The sequence below is a fragment of the Lygodium microphyllum genome, chromosome 13 (genome assembly GCF_053477565.2).
Source record: "Lygodium microphyllum isolate KBCC chromosome 13, Lygodium_microphyllum_v1.1.10, whole genome shotgun sequence".
In the NCBI taxonomy this organism is placed as follows: Eukaryota; Viridiplantae; Streptophyta; class Polypodiopsida; order Schizaeales; family Lygodiaceae; genus Lygodium; species Lygodium microphyllum.
This window is the reverse complement of record NC_141147.1, coordinates 135,716,548-135,742,443: the sequence shown is the minus strand read 5'-3', so window position 1 is coordinate 135,742,443 and position 25,896 is coordinate 135,716,548. Positions and strand designations below refer to the sequence as shown.

At 43.4% G+C, this 25,896-nt stretch overlaps 1 protein-coding gene across 6 annotated transcripts in view; it reads right to left on the bottom strand.

The window, feature by feature from the left end:
• LOC148027251 (histone-lysine N-methyltransferase TRX1-like) overlaps positions 1–25,896 on the bottom strand; it is a 201,293-nt gene that overhangs the window by 46,303 nt on the left and 129,094 nt on the right. For all 6 annotated transcript variants that reach the window (XR_015692965.1, XR_015692964.1, XM_087691831.1 and 3 more), the window contains 9 exons: positions 20,961–21,160; positions 20,756–20,848; positions 20,580–20,677; positions 20,325–20,495; positions 12,601–12,753; positions 12,421–12,468; positions 2,682–2,799; positions 2,253–2,318; positions 2,074–2,135 (listed from right to left, as the gene is read on the bottom strand). Coding sequence is in view for 4 of the 6 variants with exons in the window: in XM_087691831.1 (XP_087547957.1) it covers positions 2,074–2,135; positions 2,253–2,318; positions 2,682–2,799; positions 12,421–12,468; positions 12,601–12,753; positions 20,325–20,495; positions 20,580–20,677; positions 20,756–20,848; positions 20,961–21,160 (1,009 nt within the window). In the remaining 2 variants the exon portion in view is untranslated. The remainder of the gene's footprint in view (positions 1–2,073; positions 2,136–2,252; positions 2,319–2,681; positions 2,800–12,420; positions 12,469–12,600; positions 12,754–20,324; positions 20,496–20,579; positions 20,678–20,755; positions 20,849–20,960; positions 21,161–25,896) is intronic.

Genomic DNA, 25,896 nt, shown 5'->3' with positions numbered 1-25,896 from the left:
TGGGCCTTCAAGGGAAGACATGGCGACTGGACCCCTATGTTTTCTGGAAGGACCTCACGGAGTGGCACCTTTGAATCTGGGAGGGCAGACCACTTGATGAGCTAGAGTGGGATCCACGAGAGTGGCTATGGCCGGCCACTACGGTCGCAAAGAAGCCACCCAGGTTCCTAGAGTACACTACCAGGATTGGGAGACACGTACTGATGTAGGAGGATATGAATTGGGCACCGTCATGTAGCAGGCATTGGGCGGAGCACAGCATCACGCAAGCTTTCCGACGAACCTTCTGGCGCCGCCTATGGGATAGCTGGAGAACGAGGAAAGTTTTCTTATGGCTAGTAGCACATGGAGGCTTGGTGGTGGGAAGTTGGGTTGCCCAGATGCAGGAGGAAGGTTATAAGTGCTGCACACAACAACATCTGAAAACACCAAAGCACTGCCTTTGGTCATGTGAGGAGGCGCAACTCGTGTGGAGAGGAGCATACCACATCCTTTGCTGTATAGCACCCAACCTTGGATGTATCTCATGGGGAGCTTTCTGTTGGCAGGCAGTTAGCTAGGGGCGTCACAAATTGTATGAGACCGGGATGTACGACACGATATTCATTATCGAGGCAAGGTCGTGCGCAGTGGTCAGTTTGGAGGCTCTATCCATCCGCAAAGTACTGGAGCCCACAGAAGACCGCTCGAAGGTATGGGAGATCATAGGAAGTCTTACTGGATGGCATATCTGGAAGGCACGGTGTCAGGATGCTTTTGGCGGAGAGAGAATTTCAGTACAGGCGACCTTAGCAGAGCTCTGGACCTCCATCATCTACTCCCTCTGCAGCCAATGGGATCAAGTGCAGGACAAGTCCACGGCTCACCAAGAGCTCCATTGTCATTTCATGCGCACTTCGGGCGGCCAGAACCTGTTTTTCGTGATGCAGGCAGGCAGCCCCAGTTGGTGATAAACCCCCCCCCCCCCCCCGCCCCAATGGCTTCTTGCATCCATCCCCCCCAGACTGCCTTGAGAGGCTTGTATACATGATGTATTTGTGACTTTGCATCAGCTCTAGCTAGTCTCTTGAGCATAAGCACTCCATTGTAATCAGTTTTTTTGAGTAATATAATCAGCCACATTTTACTTGCTAAAAAAAACATTGTCATAACTCCCATCCTCAGTGATGCTGCATCTGTGCAAACATTTCTTTTTGAGGGGGCAGAAACGACTGTGCTTTCAAAAGTTAGGCACAGATTCTTTTGGAAACTACTATTCTATTTAAAACAAATGAATGCAGTTGATTCACTGTTAAACTGTATAATTGATTATCTGATTTTTGTACAAGTATTGGTGCTGCCAGTGTGACCAGCACTTAAAAAGAAAGTCTCAGAAGCATGGGGAATATACAACAAAAATAGAATAAAATGCAGGGCAAGCATAGTGTTTTTGTCACCAAGAAAATTAGAGCTGATTCTCACAAACACTAGCCCCTGCAGGACCATGGACAACCACGAGACATCCTATTCCCATGGAGATGCCCATCCTGCCCCATACCCTGTGTGCAGTGGAGACTCTAGGGTTGCCTATGATATTGATGCTGATGGACACATTGTACTTGTGGGAGGTAGCCTGGAGTTCTGATGCCTCATGAGAGATCTCGTTGATCTAAAAATGCCTATGCTCCATCTATCATGGATCTATCACTATCCTGGTTATAAGACTTATAAAAAATATGTGAATCTGTGTAGTTTGCTAACTTTGATTTTCTCAAATCAATGCTGAGATCAAGACAAAACGGACAAACAATATCCGATTACCCAGTTGGAGCATGAGTTTGGGACTCGATAGACACATAAATATGTCCTCTATGATGCAGCCCTTCTCCTCAGACATCAAGGAGACAATGCACAGTAAGATTCCAATGCCTTTCATAATACCCATCGAGTAGAGAGAGAGATCATCTCGTAAATGTTCAATTGGAAACAAGAAAACTGCTTTGTTTGACTGGATGAACTGATACATTATTAATGAGCTATGTATGATACCTGCTATGCACATCTTAAGGGACTGAAAAGACATTCACAAAATACCTTATTAATCAATTTGATCCCATCAATCGGTTCCATTTGTTTGACATCAACGAAGCAAGTTTCTGCATTGTGCAGTTAAAACCATGACTGATGGAAACAAGCATGTAATGGGCAACATCACGTATTGCAACTATAAAAAGCTGTAGTGGGTAGATATAAATAATGTGACGCTATAGTACCCGGTATCCACATTGCACAAGTGAGATGGGCCCACCGACCATCTGTTGTACGTTTCATGGCCCCGCCTGTATCAACGCAACAATTAAAAAGACTAAAATTATGCCAGCACAAAAAGGCACTTGATGTGAACACCCTTTAAAAACCTTCTGGGAAGAAAATCAATGACACTAGAATCTCTTTTAACATTACATGTGTTTTGATGATTTAGGAATCAAAAAATGCCACTATTTTTTAAAAAAATTCAGGTAAGATCTTGATTCTGAACACTGCTATGAAAAGATTATGAAATCAAACACTAGCTTTAATCTATCCTTGGTTCTACAATTTTATGCAGTAATTAAAAGCACAACAAAGAAGTGAGCAATAGATAACAAATAGAAGCATACAGTCTTCAAAAATATCCAAGCATAAAAAAAGACTTTAACAACCTTGCACTGGACAAAGGCAGCAATGAGGAGTCCTCATAGGAGCAGCAGGACGACAAAGTTGGCACAGCCATAAGTGTCCATTTGGTAGTTCAGACTCTCCATAGCAGTGCATATGTACCTGCATGTATGTTAAAGATGAATTACCATGCAAAGTTAGCTGCACCAACTTACAGTTGACTGTAGCATTGCTGATGTTGAGACTCATTTTCTGTCAGATGAAATTCAACTAAATTTGTTCAAACAATAGTACCAAATGTTTTAACCTCAAGTCCGGTAGCTGTCAACCATGATATCTGTAATCTGTGGTCATTGTACTAATAATTAATTAAAGACAACCAGCTAGAGTCTGAACACACATCTTAGTTCACAAAAAACCACGGTAGCTCAACACCCGTCACATCACAAGCTCCCCCCGCTCCGTCTGATCCCGCCCGCCCCCCAGATCGATCGCACCCCCCCCACTCCGTCTGATCGCTCCCTCCCGCTCCATCTGATCACGCCCGCCCCTAGATCGCTTGCACCATCGTCAGCGGCAGTTTCGTCATGCTGAGTCCCCCCCGACGGTTCGCGATTGTCCGCCCCGCCTGGCCGTTTCGCGACTCTCCCCCCCGCCCTGACAGTTTGCTGCCCCCCTCTCCCTGGCCGTGCTGCTGTCCCCCCCACCCGCCCTCCTACCCCCCACCCCCCCCCCCCCCCCCCCCCCCACCATTGATCCCCCCACCCTCCAGTTGTTCCCTCTATCTGCAGCAACTTCCCCCCCTCAGTTGGCACCAGGACGTGATTGGTAGTTCTCTCAGAAGGGACGCGCAATGGAAACCTCTGGTCAGACACCGGCGCACTCAGCAGGTGCCCCCCAATCAAACACCTTGCGCATCGTCCTCTCTGAGGAGCAGTGGTTAGCCATCCGAGCTAAGGAGCTCGAGTTAAAGGAAACAACGATTTATGGTCAAGTAGTAGGACATTCCCTAGCTAGGGCCCAACTTCGAACTGGCTTCACTCCACGCTGCGCATCGGCACAGCACAGATCGTGAAGGCAGTCCTAATGGGCCAAGGGATCTTCCTGGTCCGGCTCAGTTCGGCACAGGCAGTTTGCGAGTTACTTGCTAGTTCACCATATGCATCCACGAAGGGCGTCATATACATGGTCCCTTGGTAGAGTGGCTTTACTGTGGAGGCATTTGCACTCCACAACAGGTTTCTTTGGCACCTAGTCGCCCTTCTTTTCCCTAGCCTAGCGATAGAGTATCACCATTTGGTGGAAGACTTTGGACGCCTCTTTAGCATTGTCCTTCCCGCATCTTTCACAAATGCAATGATAACAGCAGGAGTCCCAAAGGTACGGGTGGTAGTGAAAGAGCTTAAGAATATCCCATAGCTCCTAGAGATTGAGGCGGGTGGGCACTCCTTTAGGTAGTAGGTCATTGTGACTGGGCAACCAGGGCAGTGCCTGCACTGCCACAACTTTGGGCATCAGGCAGCAGTTTGTATGTGTTTCGGAGCCAAGGCGGCTCCGCCGACAAGCTGCAGGTGGATGCTGACGCCTTCACACGAATCCAGAGACGACAGAGAGGGAGACAACAGGGGGGGTGCAGCCAGCTCCTCACACCCAGCCGCGACAACAGGGAGCAGATGGGTGAGCGACGCCCCCTCGGCAGAGCACTCCACAGCCCCCCTGCCCGTCCAACCCATTAAGACCGCAGCCCCCCCACATCGACCACCCGCGCCACAAACTACCTCACCTGAGGTCCCACAACCCCCACACCCACCCCCCACACATCCCATGGCCCCCCCCCTCCCCACTGACCGTGGCCCACAGCCCCCCCTTTTCAGGGCCACCAATCCCCCCCCCCACACCCGCCATGCACCTCTGTCCATCCCATCATCCCTCAATCCTCTTCCCCCCCACCACCTCCCCTACCGAGCACTCCCCTTGATCCGCACCCGATTCAGGTGATCCCCCCCATACCCACCCCCCCTCCACGCATAGGAGGTGATGAGCCACACACACCTACATCCTCCTCGCACCAGCAATCTTCCCCCTCTCATACAGCCACCAACTCAACTGCCCTTGCCACCCATCACACTTTTCCAAGACAAGCACATCTGTTGCCACAGGAGTTCTTGTACAATGGCCCATGATCCTACCTAAGAGTTGCGGAGCGTGGAGAGTTTCCACTACCTCTAGAGGTGGGCATCTTCGTGGTTCATAAGTCAAGAAGAGGCAAGGTCCATCTACTAGCATCACCGAAAGGACCAAAGTACGCCTTTTTTCTTAAGTCTTCTCACTCAGGGGAGTGGACGACTACACAGATAGAGGAGGAGTTGAAGAGTCAGGTGGTGGACCACATCTCCCAATGGATGGGAGAAGAGAAACTAGCACTGTTTGCACAGCAATGGCCTGGTTGCATGATGGATATTAACAGGTAGGCTAGTGCCGAGGTCCCACACTTGAGCATTATCCTTTGAGCCCTTGCACATTGGAAAGCTCCAAGGGATGTGATCGAGTGGCCCTTGGCACAGCGGCCCGTTTCTACCAGTTTACATAGTCACGACTCTCAGTATGACTAATAGATGCATTGATAGTACCACTTGGAGTATCTATCACTCCTATGGTCCCACCAAGGGCCACCATGGGGGACTAGATCTCGCCCTCCAAACCGGTGGCAAATCGTACTTGCATGCCTCATAGTTTCTCCTCCTCATCAGCAGCCTTCACACCGAACAGATGCCTGTTCGGTCAGTCATAGGTTTCTCCATGAGCTTACACCTTGCATCCTGGAATGTGAATAGTCTCCACTACAGTGGGGCACCTGGTCCCACGAAGTTGATTGTTCGGTAGGAGCTACAACCTACCCTTGCTGGATGGATCGACATCTTACTTCTAGAGGAGCACCAGCTAACCCCCACCCAGGCCTCGTGGGTAGGGAAGGTACTTCCGGGCAGCTCGCAAACTTACTTGAAGCACGCCATAGCTGCCCACGGAAGGAGTGGAGGCATATGCATCTCTATTGGCCCGAGTCTCACGGCCTGTGTACAAGACCACGAGACGATAGTGGCAGGCAAGGTTATATGGATCAGATTGGATATTGGGGACTCGTGCCTTGAGGTCCTCAATATCTATGCCCCTACCGAGGTGAGGGCACACAGCAAGTTCACGGTGGAGATTGCGGATGGACTCCCAGAGGTGGACTCTTGGATCATTGGAGGAGACTTCAACAACCTGGAGGCTTTGGAGGACCAGCAGGGTAGAGACAGAAACTACTAGGGCATGGCTGGGGAGGAAAGGAGGCATGGGAGGTCTTTTTGCTGGCAATAGGAGCACACGATGCTTGGAGAGACCCTGCCTTCCATAGGGGGGAGAGGTCGTTGGACTTCTCTTGGGGATACAAGGGGCTAGATGGAGTCCTACTGGAGCGGTTGGACAGGTTTTATGTGGCAGAGTGGGAAAACTCTCCTGGAGGACAGATTCAGCAGTTGGCAGGCACCACGTTATACGATTATTGTCTGGTTCTCCTGACAGTTGATCCCCAAGCATCCGCCAAAGGCACACGATCCTGTCGGATCCCTAACTTGATCTATAGGAGCGAGGAGGTGACGAGACAGTTAGAGCAAATTTGGACCAACGAGTGGGACAGGAGGGGACCGGATAGCAGAGGAGGTTGCAAAGGTCCTAGCCGAGTCGAGCAGCATTTGCCAAGAGGCAGCCATACAGGCCACAATGTGCAGGGAGTTCTTCCAGGTGCACCAGGCTCGCACTACAGGAGACCACGTACGTATCCATCTGGATCAGTATGGGAGGACTCGTTCTAGCTTAGACGAGGTGATCGAGATTGCCACCAACTATTACACGTGCCTTTTCCAGTAGGAGATAGCTTCAGCTAGAGGACAGAGATGTAGACAGAATGTCTAATATCACATTCCGTCCCCCATCACAGAGGAGATGGGATGCTCCCTCCTGGTCCTCCTTCACAGAGAAGGAACTAGAGTAGGCTTTCCATACACAGGATGGGCAGAAATGCCAGGGGAGGATGGCCTTGATAAGGCCAAGGCTTCACTACCTGCTGGAAAGGGGTGAAGGACCCCCTACTGATGACCTTCCAGGAGATTTTCACTTCAGGACAGATACCAAGGAGTCTTTTAGCAAGCCTTATCAGTCTTCTCCCCAAAGGGAAAGACCAGTTGGAGCTTTCCCAGTGGAGACCAATCACCTTATTGTCAGTGGCCTATAAGGCACTCGCAAAGATGATTGGTAGGCGACTACGCCCCGTGCTTTCAAACATCATCCATGACACAGACAGGCTTTGTCTAGGATCGGAGCATCCTAGACAATGTATTTACCTTCTTTGAGGTGATAGAGTGGGCTCAGCACAGTGGGTAGAGACTGGCCGTTCTACTCTTGGATTTCAAAAAAGCTTAAAATTGGGTTAACTGGGATTTGCTAGAGGCCGGCCACTGCGATCACCTTGGAGTACATAGATAGGATTGGCAGACACGTGTTGGTGCAGGAGGACATGGATTGGGCGCCGTCACGTAACAGGTACTGGGCGGAGCACATCACCATAAATGCTTTCTGATGGACTTTCTAGCGCCGCCTATGGGACAGCTAAAGGTTGAGGAGGGTATCGTATTTTGTATGGTTGGTGGCACATGGAGGCTTGGCGGTAGGGAGTTGGTTAGCCTAGATGCAGAAGCATGGAGGATATAAATGCTGTTGGGAAACCCTTCACCTGCAATTTGCGTTTTTTGTGTTTCTGTGTTTTACGTTTAGGTTTTGTGTTTAGGGTTTGCAGCCCCAAAAAGGGGCGCCATCCTAGACTAATTGTGTCTATTTATAGCCCACTCTCTCATTCATTCCTCACGGCTGATTCATTCAGTCCATCACCTCTTCTCTCCAGCCTCTCCACCACCCTCACACCCCTTCAGGAGGACATTGCAGTTTGTGGTTCGTGGCTGTCTTTATCATCTTCCTTGTGCTATGGCACCCTTATTTCCTTGTATCACATTCACTCCATGATTCAAAACTTCATCATTCCATTCATCAGAGTTTCTTCTCTCTTCTCTTCTCTTCTCCATGTTTACGGAGTTCACTCCGTTTCCTCCCCGCAAACCCTACTGTCTCGCTGGTACGTCATCTTTTAATATGGTATTAGAGCTTTGATCTTCTCACCTAGCGGCAAAGATCCTCCACTCCGGTGAAGGTAAAGACCGATGGCGGGTTCGGCATCCACTTCTCTTCTTCTTCCGCTGCATCGAGATCTCGTTTTTGCAGATTTTAGGTGTTTCAGGTTGTTGCCCACACCCCGTTCGCGGAGGACGTCTTAGCCGAAGCTGTCCATTGCTGTCTCCATCAATTGGCACCTGATTTCCAACCCTCTTCACACAATTTGGAGCTGATTCCAGCCAGGCGACTGCTGTTCCTATGCAGACGTGCTGTCGTATAGCCTGCCAAGTCATCACAATCCTGTTGCCTACGTTTTTAGTCTCTCTCTCTCCTGCTGCTATTTTCTCCTACGTTTTTAGTCTTTCTCTCACCTGCTGCCTACGTTTTTAGTCTTTCTCTTTCCTGCAGGCTGTCTTACCTGCGTCTTTAGTCTCTCTCTCTCTTACAGGCTGTCCTGCCTACGTTTTTAGTCTTTCTCTCACCTGCTGCCTGCGTTTTTAGTCTTTCTCTCTCCTCACTTGCGTTTTTCAACTAGTTGCAATCTCTTACTGCTGGTCGCATCCTCCTTCCACAGGCAACTCACATCCAGCCCTTCCATTGCCCTCACACCCCTTGAGGCAAGCATTGCGGTTCATGGTTCATGGTGGCTGATCTCTTCTTCAGCAAGGCACACTAGTATCCATGGCTTCCTTACCAACAAATGACCAAACTACTGGGTGCTCCTACTGTGGCATCACCGGACACACCACCAATGCTTGCCGACTTCGACCTTTGCTCCCCACCCCCCCGCAGTACATGCGTCTTCCACCAGGCACTCCTTGTGCCACCTCTCCTTTCTAGGCCACAGAGATCGTTCTACATCGGCTATCAGAGTACTATACTCACGGCAATAAGACGCATCCGATGCGCACTAAGTCCTTTTGAGCACATGGAAGATTGATTGGCGCTACGACCTCCTAGAGATTGCCGCAATGCCAGTAGTAGTCTGCTCCCACTTATTTTCAAGTACAGTGGCTTCCACAACCTACGGCTCTACAGTCTGCTCCACCGAGAGACAATGATTGTTTGATACCGTCTCCTCGTAAGTCCGCTCCTTCGAGAGACAGTGGCTGCTCGACTTCTTCCTCTTCTTCGGCTACCCAGTCTGCTCCACTGAGAGACAGTGACTGTTACGCACCTCTTGCTCATTCTAAGCCCCACCCTTCCCTACCCTTGACTACTCAAGTTCAAAAGTCCATCTCTGGGAGCTCTTCGGCACCCCAGATACCTTCTTCGGCACAACCGGCGGCACTTCCTCCGTCATTAGACATTTTCGAGTCCGTGATCCATGAGGTCTTTGATTCCCTATCTACTTCAGAAGGGGATGTTATTTCTTTGCCCTCAGAGGAAGCATCTACTTCTTCGACTTCAGTGGGGGCCCGTCCACCTCCCACCTCAGAAGGGGAACCTACTCCACGTGAGGTTCTTCATCCATCCTCTACTTTCTTGGGGTGACTGTCTTCAACCAATTATCTCTTCTACTAATACCCAGGATCTAGAGGGTCTACTAGATCGGGGCCCTTGGGTCTTCAGCAGCGACTTGGTGGCTAGGCCTTCATATTCCTTCTAGCATGGAGTCATGGAGCTAGTGGCTTCTCTCCCAAGATTGAGTTTCAGGTTCTACAGCTCATCCAGTCTCCTAACTATCTTCAAAGATCTCCTTTTAGGTGGTACTCTTAGATTACAGGGTGGATCTTCTTCGTCACTTAGTCAGCATGGAGCCACCTCCCGAGATCGAGTACACGCATATCCTTATGGTTCTCGGTACCACACAAAGTTTGACATTCCTCCTATGCATTGCATGTTTTCATCATCTTTGTACTAGGGCGCTTGGGCAAGTGAAAAATTTCCCCACGAGGGACACTGTCCAAGTGGCACCTGCTGCATAAGCATTGCATCTCCACCTCACTCTTCTCTTGTTCCCCTTTTTGGGCCTGAGAACGGGTGTTGAGAAACCCTTCACCTGCAATTTGCGTTTTTTGCGTTTCTGCATTTTGTGTTTAGGGTTTGCAGCCCCAAAAAGGGGCGCCATCTTAGACTAACTATGCCTATTTATAGGCCAATCTCTCATTCATTCCTCACGGCTGATTTATTCAGTCCGTCACCTCTTCTCTCCAGCCTCTCTACTACCCTCACACCCCTTCAGGAGGACATTGAGATTCGTGGTTCGTGGTTGTCACTCCATGTTTCAAAACTTCATCATTCCATTCATCAAAGTTTCTCCTCTCTTCTCTCCTCTTCTCTTCTCCATGTTTGCCGAGTTCACTCCGTGTTCCTCCCCGCAGACCCTACTGTCTCGTTGGTACACCATCTTTTGACAAACGCTGCACACAGCAGCTTCTAGAAACTCATAGCACTGCCTCTGGTCATGTGAGGCGGCATATCTAGTGTGCAAAGGAGCATGTTGCATTCTCCGCTGCATAGCACCCAGCCTTGGATGTATCTCATGGGGAGCTTTCTGCTAGCAGGCAATCAACCAAAGGAGTCACCTTCTGTATGAGGCTGGGATGCAAGACACAATCTTCCTTATTGAGACTGGGTCGTGCGCGTTAGCCAGCTTGGAGGCTCTACCCATCCGCCAAGTACTAGAGCCCACAGCAGACCGCTCTGAGGTACGGGAGATCGTAAGGAGTCTCACTGGATGGCATATCTGGAAGGTGCAATATCAGGCAATTTTTGGAGGAGAGAGACTTTTTGTACAGGTGACTTTGACAGAGCTCTAGACCTCCATCATCCACTCCCTTTGCAGCTAATGGCACCAGGTGCAGGGCGAGTCTCAAGCTCGTCAGGAGCTCCGTCTTCACTTTATGCGCACATGGGGCTGTCAGGACTTGTTTTTCGTGATGCAAGCAGGCAGCCCCAAATGGCGATACACTCCCCCTTCCATGGCTTCTTGCCCCCACCCCCCTTAGAGGGCCCTGAGAGGCCTATATATTTGATATTTCTGAGACTCTGTATCAGCTCCAACTAGTCTGTTGAGCAGGAGCACTTCTTTGTATTCAAGGTTTTCCTGAAGTAATATAATTAGCCACACTTTATTTGCAAAAAAAGTAATGAGTACTCACAATGTCTAGGTGGGAGTGTGGCTCCACCAAGGGGTGCCATGAGACTGTGTCACTATGGTGCCCTAGGAATGAAGGAATGTCTATCCAAGTTGTGAAGCCATGAGCTACTTAAAAGTTGCTCTGAACATTCACCGAGGGAATGAGCAATGAAGAGTGGCCTGGCAGCTGCCAATAAAGCTGGTTGGCAATGGGCCTTCCAAATATGCCACCTTGCCACAGTTCGAATGTGTTTCCAAACCTTTAATCATGGCATTGACGGCTCTAGAACTTGCTAGTTATGAGCAGGATCTCCAAAACAACAATTACAGGGGCACTGGCCTTAATGATAGAGATCATATCATGGATCTACAGGAGCCACACAGCTGACTGACTCTGCCCCTAGAAGCATCCTGGTTCGGCTCTACACAACAAAAAACCTACAAGTCCCTCTACAAAGTCCCTCCTCATTCCAACTCACCTGCCTTGCATAACAAAGACTGATAGATTAAGGAAAAGGAGTGAGGGGTAGCTTTACCAAATGTAAAGTTAGCTAGCAATATCAATTATGCAGGGGTTGAATCCTTAATACTCTTTGGATGATAAATTGTCATTAATGTTATCGAAATGTTCATATAGGTGATAGTATCAAGGCAGGATCTGGAACATGTTTGCGATCATTAAGCATCACTCACTTTTTTCTGCATAGTCAGCAATTCGTATGATCCCATGGGATCAAGTTCGAGATTGTAATTGAGATTGAGATTGATTTTGACCTTTACATTGAGACTCAGATAGCTGGAGTGTAGTTGAGTGGTTCATAAGGTTCATGTTCTATTGAAAATTTCCCCTATACAATGAGATAGAAGGCTACTTCCAATGGGCTACACCAGTGTATTCATCCTGCAACAAGAAAATTGTTGTATAAGAACTGCACACAGGAGCTCATTACTACCATTTTGATTCTAAATGTAGATCAGGGCTTTTATAGGAAGCTTTAAGATTTGCCACTGTTTTTGTAAACCGTCTTATCTCATGATTATGTAAATATCAGCTTTCTATAGCTTTGCGATGGTAACAGTTTTTGTAACTACGTTGTGGATCATACATTTCAACTGCCTGCTAACCCTTACATAACATCAATGATAAAAAAGCAGGGATATGAACCAAAGGACTATTTGCTTCCTGAATGCATAAGAAACTGTAGGGTGTGTGTCTCTGTGACTGTCTCTTCCTTGATAAAAATAGCAAAGTTGGAATGGCAGCTCAGCCCAATAACTATAAAACCTTCAAAGCTTAATCACCACAAACAATACAGTAAATTTCCCCTCAAATCATCGGATGTTAATTTTGTACTCCGAAACAATCTGATGTAGTATGCACCAGAATTTTCAATGATTTAACTTAGCATCAACTACATTAAAGGTTTCCTTGTTAATTAATTTTACTCGTCCTGCATATGTAGTGTTCTGAACCCAGCATGGTTGGGAAAGTTTACCAGTATTCGACATTTATCACACTGCAAAAATAGATTATTCGTGTATTCCTGCAGATCCAAAAAGAGAGAAACCATCATTGAGTTCAACAAAATCTCCAACCCATAGTAATATGCAGACAAATACCAGCACTAATAATACTCAGAAAATTCAGTAAAGCCACCAACAGCAAGGAAACCTGCCTCGTCCAAATAACAAACATTGCACCTGTCGGCATGTTTCCAATCTACTTCAACAGCTTTATAACCTGCCGGTAATAACTGTTCGGCATTCTCTGGAATGGACTTGTCAAACCAACCTGCAAATTTTGAGCATACCCTTGCATATGGCAAAGCCTGCAAAGTAAAGCATTCAAGTTCAAAGGCAGACATGAAATTATTTAGCAAAGTTTCTTAAGTTATGTCATGAAGTTTTCAGCAGTGAATTGTTGAGCAGCATCATGTTTCTTTTTTCCGTCCCTGAATCATGTTTTACACGCTAGAACTGTCACACAGTATAATGTTGGTTATGTACTCTCAACATATCATTCAAATTTGTTTCTACATAGGTTTTCTTCCGTTTTGCAAAAGGAAATCTTCCATTGATCAAAAGCTTATGAGAGACAATAATAAGTAGAGGATAAGAATATTTATAAGAAGCAAGAATTGTCCTGTCCCTCTCAAAAAAGCAATAATGCAAAACTTATAGACATTGGTGAGACAATGAGAAATATTTTGCAAGAGTGACGAAAAGACATCAACCTCTTGGTAAAGAGAACCACTATAAAAGCCCATTGACAACAGTGCAGTCAAACGCCAAAGAAAGCAAGTCCAATAGCCTTGTAAATTCATGTGAAAACACCCATAGCTCCTACAGCCAAGGGACTGAGATTGTCTTGACAATCAAAATGGTGGTAGGACTATGAGATACCCCTCCCAGAAGTTTAGGGAGTAGTCTCGCTTCACATGAAAAACACACAGCTACTATTGCCAAGGGACCGAGATTGTCTTGACAATCAAAAGGGTGATAGGACTATAAGATAACTCCCACATTCAAAGTTGACAGTGTACTATAAGCCCATGTGACAACCAAAAAATTCCAAATCTCAAGGCATGTACATAGAATGGTGCATTTAGAGCTGGCCAGTGATGAGTTTGTCACTAATAGCCAGTATAATGGCGGTTATAGTTTCATAGTGGACCAGCACTGGTAGTTCGGAAACCATAGCACACTCTTCCACTCATGTGGACTTGGTGCCTGACCCACATAGTTGCCTGAAATGGCATTTTGGGGATCAAAAACGGAAACTGGGAAACAGGAATGTCTCCCTCTGCCCTGAAACGCATTTTGGGACAAGCGTTTCTCTGAAACAGGTTTCAGGACTGAGGTTTCTTAGGCAGTTTCGGCAGCATCCCATCATTCCTACATTTTGCCTCATTGTTTCGCCTCTTTGCCTCAGTTGTTCGCCTCTACTTCTTCAATCCTGCAGCTGTCCACTGCCTATTTCACCCTCATCCCTCGTCCATCAGCTCTCTACTCTTCATCCTTCGTTGTCCACACTTTTTGCAGCTCATTTCTCCTCTATCAGCAGCTGGTTTTCTTTGTTTCCAGCAAGCAACAGCCATGGTGAAGGAGACATTTTGGAGTTACACATGCAACGTCAAGAACTATGAAGGTGGTGGTGGCTCGAAGCAGTGTGAATGCAACTACTATTGTATCATAAGCACAAGGAGAGCTACACGAGCAAAGAATCATCTTGCCCACATAAGTGATACGCATGTTGATAATTGCCTTGATGTGCCCAATGATGTATTTGATAGTCTAGAGCAATGGAGGTGCCTTGTAGTCAATGGGAAAAATGAAGATGAAACTCAATGACAAGGTTCACATCCCACGATTCCATTTCCCACCACATGCGATAGTGCCCCAAAGAGGGGTAGAGTGTGGATCAATGTTGGTTGTTTGGGTGGTGCCAAAGACTCAATGGATGCTCATGTAGAAGCAAGTACATGTGCATCTATGGAGGGTCCAATTACCCATCACAGTAGGTGCAACAAACATCCAGACAACAAACAAATGATTGCAAAGGGCAAGTATATCAACAGCAGTTCAAAAGCAAGCATAGCTAGAGGCTACTCATGAGATTGTTTTTAGTATGCCATCCCTTTTCATATTGCATGCACAAACATGTGGAAAAATAAAATCAGGGTCATCCATCAAATTGGATGTAACTTGGAGGGCCTGTCCTATGAGGCTTTATGCAAACAATAGCTTGTTAGATAGAAACAAGCTATCGAGATGGAGATGCAATATTTGAAGAGAACTTCCTAAAAATATGGGTATGCTAACTTATGTGATGGATGGACTGATGTGTGGAGGAATGTGTGTAGCATCTTAGTGCCCCGCGGTTTCAAAAACCAATCCATGTCGTTGCAAGTTGTTTGCATCACCTATAATGTAGTGAAAAGCTTGAAGAGGAGATGCAAAAGTACTTTAAAAAGTGGATTGATAGAGATGTTTCGATCCTTGCACATTTTGAGGATGATCGCCTCAAGTTTGTAATCACACACTCTCAATTGGATGCTCCACTAAAAAGTTCTGTAGGATCTGGCTCACTCTTAGTCCAAAAGAGAGGAAGTGAAGTAGCACAAGACATGATGTGTGACAAGTGGTGGGATACTTTGAAGTTTGTGTCACGAGTGTTTTGACACTTGTCTCTTCTCTATAGCCTTCCTTTTTAGGCTGAGAACTGTCAAAAATAAAAACGACCTGATTTAGTAAGCACTACTAGAACACAAACTTACTATGCTTACGATGTCGTCCCCATTTTTAGATCCAATTTCAGACTTTTAAAATTTAGGGACCTCCTAAAATTTGGGGATTCCCTAAAAGTTTAGAAATTCTCTAAAGTTGAGAGACCCCCCTCCCTCCCAAAAAAAGGATATCATATGAAAAGTCTTTCCAAATACATTATAAAAATAGTCCTTGAATCCTCCCCTCCCCCACCCCCCCCCCCCCCCCGCAAAAAGGATATCATGTGAAAAGGCAACCCTCAACAAGAGCACTGGCGAGGCCAAACCCATGATGCCACTAGTCAACCATCACAATCAACAACCTTCTCAATGCTGGAGGGCTTATCTCACTGATTTGCAGAGACCCACACCATCTACAGACATTGGAGGATGCGAGTCTCGTCCACATCTACAAGTTGTCTCCTAATGTCACGAGGATTTTAAATTTTGTTGCTTTGCTTAGCATTTGATTAAAGGTTAATCAAATGTGCTAATATCACTTACACATGTGAGATGCACGTTAATTATTTCACAATGTGGAAGCCAAGATATTAGTTGGTGCCAAAGGCAAAAGTTGTAATAAGTTATGTCTACTAACAGGTACAAGGTGGTAACCGGTGTCAGACTTGGACCTAGACCAATCTATTGCCTAGTAATGTCAATGATGACATTAGAGACTAATGCAAGCCTAAGAGCTAATAATAGTTCAGAGATACTTGAAGACAAATTGACCTAGCCAATTTAATTATTGGTTGGTTAAATTAATTTTTGAGTACTAGAATAATTATTAAATCAATTTTCAAAATTAATATTTTAAAAGTTAATTTAATAAGCTAGACAATGCTGTAAAATGAGATTAGAAGATTGTCACTTAGCAAAACTTGCCCATGTAAGTGGGAAAAACGTTTTTGGAGGCCATAAAAGTCTATTCCAGCCATTGTGAAAAGGGAGGAGGCTATTGATGTGATTTGCAACCACCGCAAATCAGTCCTACAACATGTAATAGTAATTTAGAGCCCTCCAAGAGCAGATGACAGCAACCCAAGGTCTTTCTGATATAAATAACAGCATAGAAGAGGGGGTAGCACTCTTTCCGGTGGTCCTAAGCTATAAGTGATAGCTTCCATGGCCGTTTGAGCAGGGCAGCAGTAGCTTTTCAATATTTCTCGCAATGAAACTTTGAAATTTCTCTCTCTACAACATTCCCTTTGATCCCCCAACCATCTCTCAAGTTATCTAAGCATTTTTCAATAGTTTGAGCCATTAGAGGAAGAGATTTCAAACAATCTCTGCTGTACATTGGAATGTATGCTTAGAATTGAGAGTCGTCGACTTAAATTCCAACAACTGAAATTGAGAAATTTCAAGGAGATTCAAGGTGCCAACCAGCCTATATCAAATTTGGGGCTAAATTTATCTTTCAAGGAGCAGAGTAAAGGCCATGCAAACCAATGGACAAATTGGTTTGGAAGCTTGTTGGTTGGTTTTGTCAACAAGAGGCACTTGGATTAGTGGAGAAGATTAGAGGATCTCAGTTGTACTCCTTCCATTTGGGATATAAGATAAGAAAATACTACAAGGGGCCCACATAGTGTGCATTTTCAATTTATCTAAATTTTATACTTGTTGTAATTGGTACTTCCTTAGGTTATTTATCACCCTCGAGGAGAAAGGCCAATTTCATCTAAGGAGGTGATTACGGAAGCCCACTTGTCACATCCAAGTACTTCAAATACTTCTTGGATTGTGAAAAGTGGAGCTACCCATCACATGACCCCCATCATAGACATTTTCATATTCCGAGCCCCTATAGCCAAGCACGTTCAAGTTGAGAATAATGCCTCAATCACGATTTAAGCTCATGGTCACGTAGGTTTTCCCACTGACCAAGACCTGAATCAAGCTATGCTAGATGAGGTATACTATGTCCTCGGTGAGCTTGTTATCCGTTCAGCAACTTTGCTCGTTTGGTCGACCAATCGTTTTCACAACGACCACAGTCGAGGTTCTTGACTCTCTGATTAGTTTAAGAATTGCTCGTGATGAGCCATAGCCACGTGGTCTATACCACATGTAAATTTCTTTTCCCCCTGATAGCACAGAGCTCTAAGTTTCACTGCTTCCAAGATTTAGCTACTATACACAAGCCTACTAGCACTAAGCATCTTTGGCATTTTTGCTTGGGGCCTCTTGGATACAACTCTATTTATGAGTTGTCATGTGGACAAATGGTTGATGGTCTTTCTGCCTGAAACCATCACGGGATGTCTGTAAAGCCTATCAATTCAAGAAACAACACCGTATCCCATTTCCTTAGCAATCTCAAAGTGATTCGTGTTGATCTTTCTGGTCCAACATCCACTTCTACCTTAAACAACGCATTATACTTCTTTTTAATTGTGAATGATCATTCTCATTGCACATGGGTGTACTTTCTCAAACATGAGTCCAATGCCGTCACATAATTTTTAGCTTGGGTGCTACTTGTGCATAACCACACTAGTCTTTGTGTAGGATGTAGGCGGAGTGATAGTCGGGGTAAGTTTACCTCCCACAAGTTTTTCAAGTTTCTAAAGGAGCATGGTATTTCTTGCCAACTCACCTCTATCCATTCCCTCTCTCAAAATGGAGTAGTAGAGCATGCCGGACAATCATGAACATGGCATACTCTATATTGTTCGCAGTAAAGTTCCCTGAGTGACTTGGGGTCAAAGTTGTTAACACTTCGATGTACATCCTCAACACGTGCTTGACTGCAGCTATTCCTCAAGGGACTCCGTATGAGGCATTAATCTTTGGCTTGCAGACTATAGTTTCCCGCTTTAAAGTTTTTGGGAGTTGTGCTTAAATGCACACCCTTAATGATAAAATAGGCAAGCTCACTCCTCCCCAAGCTCACTCCTCCCTGAGCTAATTTCTTGATTTTTGTAGAATACTCCTCCAAAGTGAAATCCTATCATCTATTCGATCCTCAGTAACAAGGTGATCGTTAGAAGAGATCTAGTGTTTGATGAAAGGGACATTTTGTAGTCTTCTATACCGGATTTTGAGCCCTTTCCTCACATTGTTCCTAGTAAGATAGTGCATTTTGAGTCGGGGACTACTATCTACTCCTAACCAACCTGCGGATCCTTTGCCTCCCAAGTCCCCCTCCACGAGACACATCACCTTGCTGATACCAACAGACCATTCGAGATTCAGGAATCCTTCCACTGGATTTCACTCCGAAGGGCCCTAGAAGATCTACCCGACTTGAACCTCATGCTTCATTTGTGTCGTTGATTATAGCTAATTACATAGCGCATTTTGAGCCAGATAGTTGGCACAAGGCTCTTCAACACCCCCCATGGTGAAAGGCCATGGAAAAGGAGCTTGAGAGCATTGATCGAAATGAGACTTGGACCTTAGTGGATCGTCCAAGCCACAAGAAAGTCATCAGGACAAAGTAGATGTTTAGAACTAAGCTAAAAGCTCATGGGATTTTGGACAAATACAAGGCTCACCTTATAGTGCAAGGATTTCGATAGAAGCAAGGTATGGACTATGAAGAGACCTTTGCTCTAATAGCACAGTTGACTTCATTCCATAAGTTAGCTATGCTTGTTGGCCACCATAGTTGGCCACTATCAAATGGACGTCAAAAGTGTCTTTCTAAACAGTTATTAAAGAAGGAAATCTATGTGGAGCACTCTCCCGGATTTTCTTTTGCTAACCGGAAGGATAAGGCCTCTCACTAGCGGAAAGCTCTCTACATGTTGAAGCAAGTACTGTGGTCTTGGTTCCAGAGGATGGATGAGTACCTTAGGACTGACGAATATCATTCTATGCGTTATGACCCAAACTTACATATCTGTACAACTTCAGAGGGGGTCACCTATATCCTTTTGTATGCAGATGATTTACTTATCACCAACTCTAATTCTATTGCCCTAGAAGAGATAAAAGCCCAACTTTGCTCGACTTTTAAGATGACAAACCTTGGTTTCTTGTCTTTCTTTTTGGGGATGGAGGTAGTTCAATTTGAGGGTAGTATTTTTGTATCGCAAAAAAAGTGCGCTCTTTGATTAGACCAACATTGCATGGATCAAACATGGCCTTTGGCCACGCCTCTTAATCCCATTGTCCATCTTTCTAAGGATACCTTCGGTCAGCCCTTCGATGAGCACACCTATACATCTGTTGTAGAGAAGCTTCTTTGGTTGAGTCACACTAGGCCAAATTCAGCTTACACTATTAGTTTGCTTAGCTAGTATCTCAACGCACCTAGAATGTCACATTAAATTACTTGTTTGTATGTTTTGAGATATTTGTTGTGTATTCTTATACCTTATGGATTTGGTTTATGTTTTGCGAGGGTACGTTGACTTTGACTAGATAGGAGATCCTGACACCTAGGGTTGCAACAATGAGAGAGGAATTGGCTGCAAAACACATGGTATAAAGAGCTGCTGTGCTCAGAAAGAAACTGATGGACAAAGATTGCATCAAAGATCCTAATGTTCTCATTTGACTCAAATTGAAGCTTAGCGAGAGGAGATGGCCATAGAAGAGATGCATCTGCTAACACTTTCCAGGTCAATGCGTCCCTATTTTAGGTTCAATTTTACATATATCACATGCATCCAGTGGCTGCCATGGATGCATAATCGCTCCAAAATCAGCCATGCAAGTGCCACCTATCACTCAGGACCGTGCCAAAAGTAGGGTCATGAAAGTGCCACCCTGCTGAGTTGTCTTAGAATACAAAGTAGTGAGGAATGTTCTGAAGAATTAAATATTTGATGTCCCTTCTCCAAGGTATGTGGTAGGTAAGCAGCCAATGCATACACCTGTTGTCCCTTTAGGAAAAATGAACGAGTATGGTGGATATCTCCAACAGGATTTAAATCGACCATTTACCAACATTCTGGTAAGAAATTTTCTTTTTGTCCAAGTGAAAGATCCATTAGATGATTATCATTCTTGGATTGCTACATTCTTGCACATTGATCACATGGCACACTGTCTAAACCTGTATTTTGGCATTAGACTCTTGTATGATGGAAGACAATCCTTCAAGTAGGTGATGAATGCCTTTGCAACAACAGAACCCCACTTAAAGAAGAATATGTACTGAGTTACAGCAATCTCCATGCCTGGATAAGCTTTGATATGTGCGCATTTGAGAAACCAAACATAAAATCTCCTGAACTGAGTTGCCGCCGCTTTTTTTCTGATTGTGGACCCACTTTTCCAAACCTCTCCCTAGCTTTATCCAGCTTTTTATAAAGCTTCTTCCAACAAAAAGTTGGGTTAGAGCCTTCAATCTGCAGGTTGCCAAGATCATAAGATATGAAACTAACATATAAAGCAATCCAAATACATATAAAATTGTCAACAATTTCTAGTACCAACTCCCCGCCTTCTGAAATAACTCGGAAAAGTGGTCTTGTCCTATCAACAGGATCCTTCAGTACTTCCATTTTGTAATCAACTAACTTTGAAGGATCTGAAGACATATTTAAGAAAATTCAGAGTAGCTTAGAAAAGATAGGGATGCTAACTATAGAGATGATCCACAATTTACCTTTTAGTGAAGCGAATTTGCGAACAGCAACATATCCTTCTGGCCATATGTGTTGCTCATCATGAAAATGTTCAGAGTCCCTCACAATCTTACCTGTTCATAACACACTGTTATTAAAATGGAGCCAATGTTGCAAGGAACCCTACGCTACCCAACCCATTATATTGATATCACAATTCATAAAACAGAAAATGTCATTTCTTACCTAAACATAGCACTTGAAGATCACCTACTTTGATTGGGCAAGCAAAGAGGCTTTGTATACTCTTTTTTGTTTTATGGGTGCGTTCATCACCGATAAAATCCTCATCCTCTTCTTTCTGGTGAATTGTCCCTGCATTTGAATCAGGTACATCCTCCTGCAATTTTGACATGATTTCTGGAAGCTTTCCCTCCTTCAAATACCTACAGAGCAAAGAGTATTCAGCAAGCATGATTTCAGAAGAAAAGGCATTCAGCAAAGACAGTAAAGCAATATTACCCACTTCTGAGAAACGGCCTTTTTTTTAAAACAAGCATTTGAGCATTAAAGAAATCCCATGAATGTGCACCTTCAGAATTCTAAAATCACCTCAAAAATTTTTCCAAAATGTTATGACAGATATTAGTGATACCCCTTGCTATATTCACTACTGTGAGTAGCAATGCAGTCATGTTTATGTCAATGTCCTTATGAAGGTGCCGACTTGATATAGAAGTTTAATATCTTTAAGAAAATATCTACTTAAATTCTGTCAACCGGTGATGTCCAAAATAGTCCATGCCAGTGACATGCACCACCTAAGAAAAGGAACATAGATGCCCGCATACAGGGGACTACACCTTCACTGCAGACAATGATGGCAGATTCTAAAGAAGAGTTTTAGATTTCAGAGCATGTAGGCTGTTCCTAACAGGAGGGTTAGAGTGGTTGCTCAAAGGAGTAACAGCATATAGTTTGGCCTGGAGACGTGACAGCAACATGGGAGCTGGTAGCTTCATTGTCCACATCGAAGTCAGCAAACAATCATCATTTTCACTTCATACTTCTCCCAAACAGAGTAGAAACCTTTGTTTGCGTTCCTAACACTTTTTCTTTTTCCACAACACATGTTAGCTATCCACAAGTGCATGCCACTCTACACCTTGGTACATCGTTAGCGGGAATGCCACCCATTAACATTGTCCCTTACATACATGTGCAAGTGAGTACATTTGTCTACCCTAGGACGTCTATGATGGGTAACCCCCCTCACTCCCCTTGGACATTCACCATCGTTTTCATCAGCCTCTTAGATGAAAGGATATTCATCCTTTGTGTAATACTTTGGTTGCAAGTAGTAGTAGCCAGTCGTTGGAGAGTTCCCACTGAGCTACCTCTATCTTGAAATCAAAGAAGTCTTCCACCTTAGCAACAACTCATCAAATATCTTCACAGTTATATAAGAAGAAAATTTGTAAGCACAAGGTCACTCACAACGAGCATTGTTCGAAGGGTCATTGCTTCACTTACCATCAAATAATTCACTTTTGCAGTGATCGAAAACACCCCCAAAATAAGAAAGTGAAATCTACTTCTAAGTCTTCCATAAATACTCTTGAAGCTCCATATATATTTTTTGAAGTTTTATGGAAAGATTGTTTTATTAATGCTAATACTTACAATGGTAGTTTCAAAACTCTATTTGACCCGCATGACCTTTTAACCTCATTGGGTGTATAAATGGCCAAGAAGTTACAATTTTGTTTGATAATAGCTCTACTTGTAATTTCATTTCTTCTCAATTGATGTAAAAATTACAGCTCGACACAGTGCCCACTAACTGAGCTTATTATGTTCAATATATGGAGAAACCAACTATGGATTGCTAGGATCAAGTGGTACCGGCCTTGAATCTTTCCATCCAACAATATCATCTATATTAATATCATTCTTGGCATACCATTATTCTTTGGTAAATATTTCTCTTTATACATTGACTAAAAAAATCACGTATTTTCTTTTGAGCTTGATAATCATTTTTATGTGATCAAGGCCTTTTTACATTCCGTGATCACAAAAAATAATATACATATGATTTTAAGATTTTAATTTAGTGAATGTTTTTTTAATCCAAATGTTACTATTTATATTTATTTTATTCAAAGAGTTCGATAATCTGATGTAATTCATTTTTTTTAATAATAATCTAAATATGATTTTAAATATAAGTGAGTATTTGGATCTGATATTATACGAGTATACCGAAGTCTTTCTATCTGAACTACTTCACAAACTTCCATTGTCTCCCAAAGCCTTAGACTATAGGATCAAGATGTTGCTCAATAGCCATTATATTCCTCAACAACCTTATAGATTTAGCCTGAAAGAGAACGACGACATAGCTAGGCAACTTCAAGGCTACCTACCTAAGGGTTTTATTGCGTTGAGTAAATCTCCATGAGACACACTTGTTCTTCTCACCAAAAAGAAGAAATGACACAATGCGCTTTTGTGACAATTATAAAGATCTCAATAAGATAACCATCAAGAATAAGTATCCGTTACCTAGGACGAATGGCCTTATAGATCGGCTTTGTGGTGCATAATATTTCACCAAAATCAGTCTTAGGTCCAGTTACCATCAGATATCCATAGCTTCAAAGGATGTCCTGAAAACTACGTTTCAAACATGGTATAGACATTGTCAATTTTTAGTCCTATCTTTTGGATTGGCCAATGCTCCCACAGCTTTCCAACAAATGATGAATGACTTATTTCGTTCGTATCTCAGAAAGTGGATAGTCATTTTTCTCAAGGACATCCTTATTTATAGTAAGTCATCTTCATAGAGTATGCAAAATATTTGTGCATCATCTTACGTCTTTTAAAACAAGAGCAATACAATGTACTATGCCTTAGTTGTTATTCTTTATCGAGAGGGCCAACCTATTGCATTTGAGAGTAATAAACTCTTTGATACCCAAACCTATTACACCACACAAAAGAAGTAATCATTGTTGATTATCCATGCGCTCAAAGTATGGCATCAATATTTGTAAGGTACCTAGTTTATTATTTGGACAAACCACCTTTCATTAAAATACATTTGTGATCAGCCCAATCTCTATGGCCACAAGACAAGATGGGCAGAGCTTATGCAAGAGTTTGACTTCAAGATTCACTATAGAAAGCACACAACTTGTATAGTTGTCCATCCTCTCAATCGAATTCCTGAAGTTATCCTTCTCCGAGATCTCGACTAATTTCTATCTTTCTCTCAAAGGGCATTCCCAAAATTATCTTCACTTTGATAAGATCTAGCAACAAGTTCAAGAGGGATCTAGTAGCTCACAAAACTGTGGCATTCCATCCACTTGAAAGTTGGCTACTAAGAGAAAGATGACAAAAAAGTATTCCATTCTTAATAGATTACTTTTTAAACAAGACAAGTCTGTGTGTCCGATGATTAAGATATCCACAAAGAAATTTTATATGAATGTCACAATGTGTCAAGTCCTAGACACCTTGGCATACACCAAACTTTGACATTGGTCACTTGCTACTTTTATTGGTCACATATTAGGACTATGGTTGAGTCTTATGTACATGAATAGAGTTGACATCATATTGAGAGGAAAACCAACCTCTTCTCCTTTACAAGAATTTATTAAAATGAACCACGGGCACCAAGTCCTTGAACTATATACAAAGAGCTGATTTGCTAACATTCTAAAAAATAGGTTTTGAAACCCTAACTTTTGTATACTCCAAGGAACAAGCTAATTTTCCTGTTTAGTGCTTAGATTAGATCAAGCTAAGTAAAAAGTCCTTGGATAAGTGATAGATAGAAGAATACAAAGCATGTGGCTGAAAAATTTCAACATGAAAGCTTATTCCAAATAAAGAGAGATACCTCCAATATATAGGTGTGGACCTTAGATGCTTAAAAGTAAAAAGTAAAGGTTATAAATGACAAGTATTTGTTGAAAATGACAAGTATCGGGATAGTTGTCTCTTCAAAATGACACGTCTTATTCTAGATACTACATGTCACTTTTTTGAAGAAAAAAGCTTTCGAACTTTCTACTCTCAAAATCTCTCAAATGGTTAAGACTTTAAGCTAGCCATTGAAGACAAAATTGTTCCTTGGAAAATTCCAAAGCCCTTGATTGGAACAAAATTTTCATTTGAGCAACTTCCAAAAATAGTAATCTCCTAAATGTTAGGAGTTGACAAATTTAGATTCTGAAAAGCTTTATTATATAGGTTCACCGTTCATGGTTTGTTTCTTCAATCATGAATATCTAGTTTTACTTTTTGAAACCACTTATTATATGGGCTTCTAGTCAATGTGACTACCTAAGTGTAAAAGCCTTAATAATTTAAGCTTTCTGGTCAATCTGACCACCCGACTAAACTTTTAATTTCTCTTGAGCATCTCATCAATGAGAACTTAAGTATAATTATAAGGCATTCTAGTCATTGGACACCCTTGGATAGAAAGATAAACATTTAATCATATTTTGATACACTCAAATAATACAAATGGTCTTTCAAAGTATATGAGTATCAAAGTAATTTAAATCATTGAGCAAATATATCTTGATAACAATTGATACACAAAAGGTTGGTTGCAACCCTCCCTCTTCAAATTCATCTTATCCTCAAGACGTTGCTTGAAATATTTCTAGCTCTATAATGTCTTCATAAGCTCCAAGTGTTTTTCGATCGTGGTTGGAACATCTTTTCCTCTTCATCTACTTCAGGTGAATCCTCTCTTTCATGTTCCAATGGTGAAGGCCCTTCATACGGCTTCAGAAGATGGATATCAAAAGCATTGTGAAATCTCCAATAATTTGAAAGTTATAACATATATCAAATATTATTCATCATTTTAATGACTTGAAATGGCCCATACTTCCTTGTTGCAAGCTTAGTGACTTAGAATGAAAGCATATTAGAGTTTCTTACACGAGCTATCAAATTTTAGCCATCTCTAATCTCCTTCTTTTAAAATCACATATCTTCGATGCTTATTTATTGCTTTCTTTTATTTTTCATGAGATTTTTTGATAGCACGGATGACTTGGGCAAAAGATGTATCCATATCACGCACAAACTCAATTGACCCAAAGAAACACATTTCAAGCGTCTTGGTTATGGCCAAAATACCATGATG